The 2763-nt window shown below is 30.1% G+C and overlaps 1 protein-coding gene across 1 annotated transcript; it reads left to right on the top strand.

Moving 5' to 3' along the window:
- The first annotated feature begins 1065 nt into the window (after positions 1-1065).
- Positions 1066-2380, top strand: LOC122605656 (protein RSI-1-like). Its single transcript, XM_043778611.1, has 3 exons — positions 1066-1226; positions 1844-1868; positions 1977-2380. Exons 1-3 carry the CDS (start codon positions 1146-1148, stop codon positions 2156-2158), a joined length of 288 nt encoding a protein of 95 aa, XP_043634546.1. The 5' UTR covers positions 1066-1145; the 3' UTR covers positions 2159-2380.
- The last annotated feature ends 383 nt before the right edge of the window (positions 2381-2763 follow it).

The raw sequence follows: 2763 nt of genomic DNA, 5'->3' as shown, positions 1-2763 counted from the left end.
TAACGTGGTCGATCTCTACCGAACAATGAAGAGGCATGCAAGTCCAATCACCACTTGTGTTAAAAAATATATATATAATTTAAGAACTGACACATTTCAAAAGGCAACTACTATGGAATAGACGCATACATTTTAATCGAACTGACGTCGGTTATTGCAAAATTTTTGCGGAAAACTTCACGAAATATGTTATTCCAAGAAATCGAACTGATAACTTTGCGGGTAAAGTTTGCCTCGTCCAGCATGTCATTTAAAGAATTTTGTGTTCAATACAATAACTCGAATTCATTTGTTCTATATAATCATCACAATATTGAACGAAACAAATCCAAGTGAATCATAGAAATGTACGTAATTGATTAACTTTAAAATATACAAAATGATTAAGAATGAGTTAGCTGGAGAAAACACTCATGGTTTATTTAAAATGTTTTTTAAAGAATCATGAAAAACAGAAAACATTATCAAATGATAGTTTTCTTTTTTTTTTTTAAATCTTTTAAAAAATAGAAAACTATTTTTTTACTTTTAATCATAAAGTCTTATATTGATTAACACACTAAATTTTTGTAACTAATCTTAGTTAGTTGATGTTTTTTCTTTAACTATCTCAAACAAAGCAATATCGGATTGGAACAAGTCATTACAATCAAGATCAAGATCTTATAAAGTTCGTCGTTTTCATAGATGATGTACATCCAAAACATTGTGTTGATTAGGCACGTAAAGTTAAAAATTTTAGTATCTAGATGTTAATAGATTGTTCTTGGCAATGGTGAAATTAAAGCAAAATTAAATTAAAGAATAGAGTATTTTGCATTTGTAAAATAAAATCATGAAATACTTGAGAGATATTTAGGCAAATTCATTTCCCTTTTTCACGCCTTAACTAACGCCTCGTTGGCACCACCGTCATGATCACCGCAATTAACTATTTTTGTCACGCACACAAATACACTCACTTGACCAATGTGCAAAATGTGACATTCTCTATGAAAAACACATCCTCTGATTTACTATAAATAGCACTCATGCACTTCGACTTATCCTCACAATATAATTCTTTCCATTAATTACATTTATCTCTCTCATTCACATTATATCACCAAATATCGATTTTGTTTGAGAGAGGTCGAGAAGAAATCATGGCTGGAGGACGTTCATTCACTGCTCTTGTTTTGGTTCTATCTTTGATATTTATGATCGCATTCGTCGATGTAGCTCAGGTATCATTCTAATTCGTTACTCGTTCATCGACTTAATATAACTAATTATTACATGCCAACACTATTATTGTATACATTACAAATAAATATATAACTCATGCCATATATGTTTATTTGAAGTTTCAGGTTTAATTAAAGTTGTATATTGACGTTTAATTATTAACTAAGAAAAAACTAACTTTTAAAAGCTAATATATATTTTTCGTTAAAAAGTAGTTGTTGATTTTAGATAATTGTTGTAGCAATTTGTGAGTTCAATAATAAATTATTAAAAGTTTATTTAACATGTGTTCATAAGATGCATATCTTTAAAAACATTGAAGGAAGTAAAATCATAAGGCCCAACCCAAATTTATAGTCAATTAATCAATTATTACTGGAAGGAAATAAAAATATAAGGCCCAACCCAAATTTATTGTCAAATATCAATTATTACCGACTGTATTGTAATGCATAAAGTTAATGTACTGTCCAATGGCAACACTGTTACAATCATACATGTAATAATGTATAGTTTGATAGAATTAAGATAAACAAATAAATTTTGCTTACTTTCAACAACTTTTAAGTGTGTCAAATGCCTAATGCATTTTCCTTTTTCTTTCATCTAAATTTAGGGATACAACAAGCTTCGTCCACAAGGTATGGAATCTCTAATTAATCCAAAGTTCATTTTCCATTACATAATCATGTTGTATGTTCCAAAGTATATGAATTGAGATATATTGTTCATGTTGTGTATATATATAGATTGCAAGCCAAAATGTACGTATAGGTGTTCGGCTACATCACACAAGAAGCCTTGCATGTTCTTCTGCCAAAAGTGTTGTGCAAAATGCTTGTGTGTTCCAGGAGGTGTTTATGGCAACAAACAGTCGTGTGCTTGCTACAACAACTGGAAAACTCAAGAAGGCAAACCCAAATGTCCTTGAATTTTTTTAAAGGGGGTTTATTTGCAATTCCCAAAAATGGAAGGGCCTAACTGTTCTTTCTTATCGAATAAAAATGAATTGGTGCTGTTTTAAATTGGATGACCAAGTGGCATTTTAGTCAACGTGTTGTCCATATATTGAAATCTAGGTACTAGATCGTTTGTACTAGTTAAGCACTTAACCTAGAATATCAAACCAAATGATATGTTTTTGCTTTCTACATAATGTTTGTACTAATTATTATTTTTTGAAATATATATATAAGTTTGTACACAAGTAATAAGATCATGATTTCGTAACAAAACATATGATTATAATGGGATAAACACTTTTGGTTTCTAAAGCAAAGAGACTTCCTCTGCTTGATGAACTTGTTCCAAATTTTGTTTGGTTCGTGGCCTACAACCCATTATAGGAGGGTTATCTTGTTCCCCTTTGAAATGTGTTAATTACTTACGAATGTCGAGACCTGAGGTATAAAATACTTTATTTTAGTAAGGTTCACTTTAAAAAAACCTCACGATGAGCTAGTTTTTGCGTCTCAAGTTCTAAGTATTTCTGTAGCATATATATATATATATATACACACTAGGTATTTTACCCCG

Source organism: Erigeron canadensis, chromosome 6 (assembly GCF_010389155.1).
Source record: "Erigeron canadensis isolate Cc75 chromosome 6, C_canadensis_v1, whole genome shotgun sequence".
Taxonomy (NCBI): domain Eukaryota; kingdom Viridiplantae; phylum Streptophyta; class Magnoliopsida; order Asterales; family Asteraceae; genus Erigeron; species Erigeron canadensis.
The sequence above is the reverse complement of the archived record's forward strand: the minus strand, read 5'-3'. Positions and strand labels throughout refer to the sequence as shown.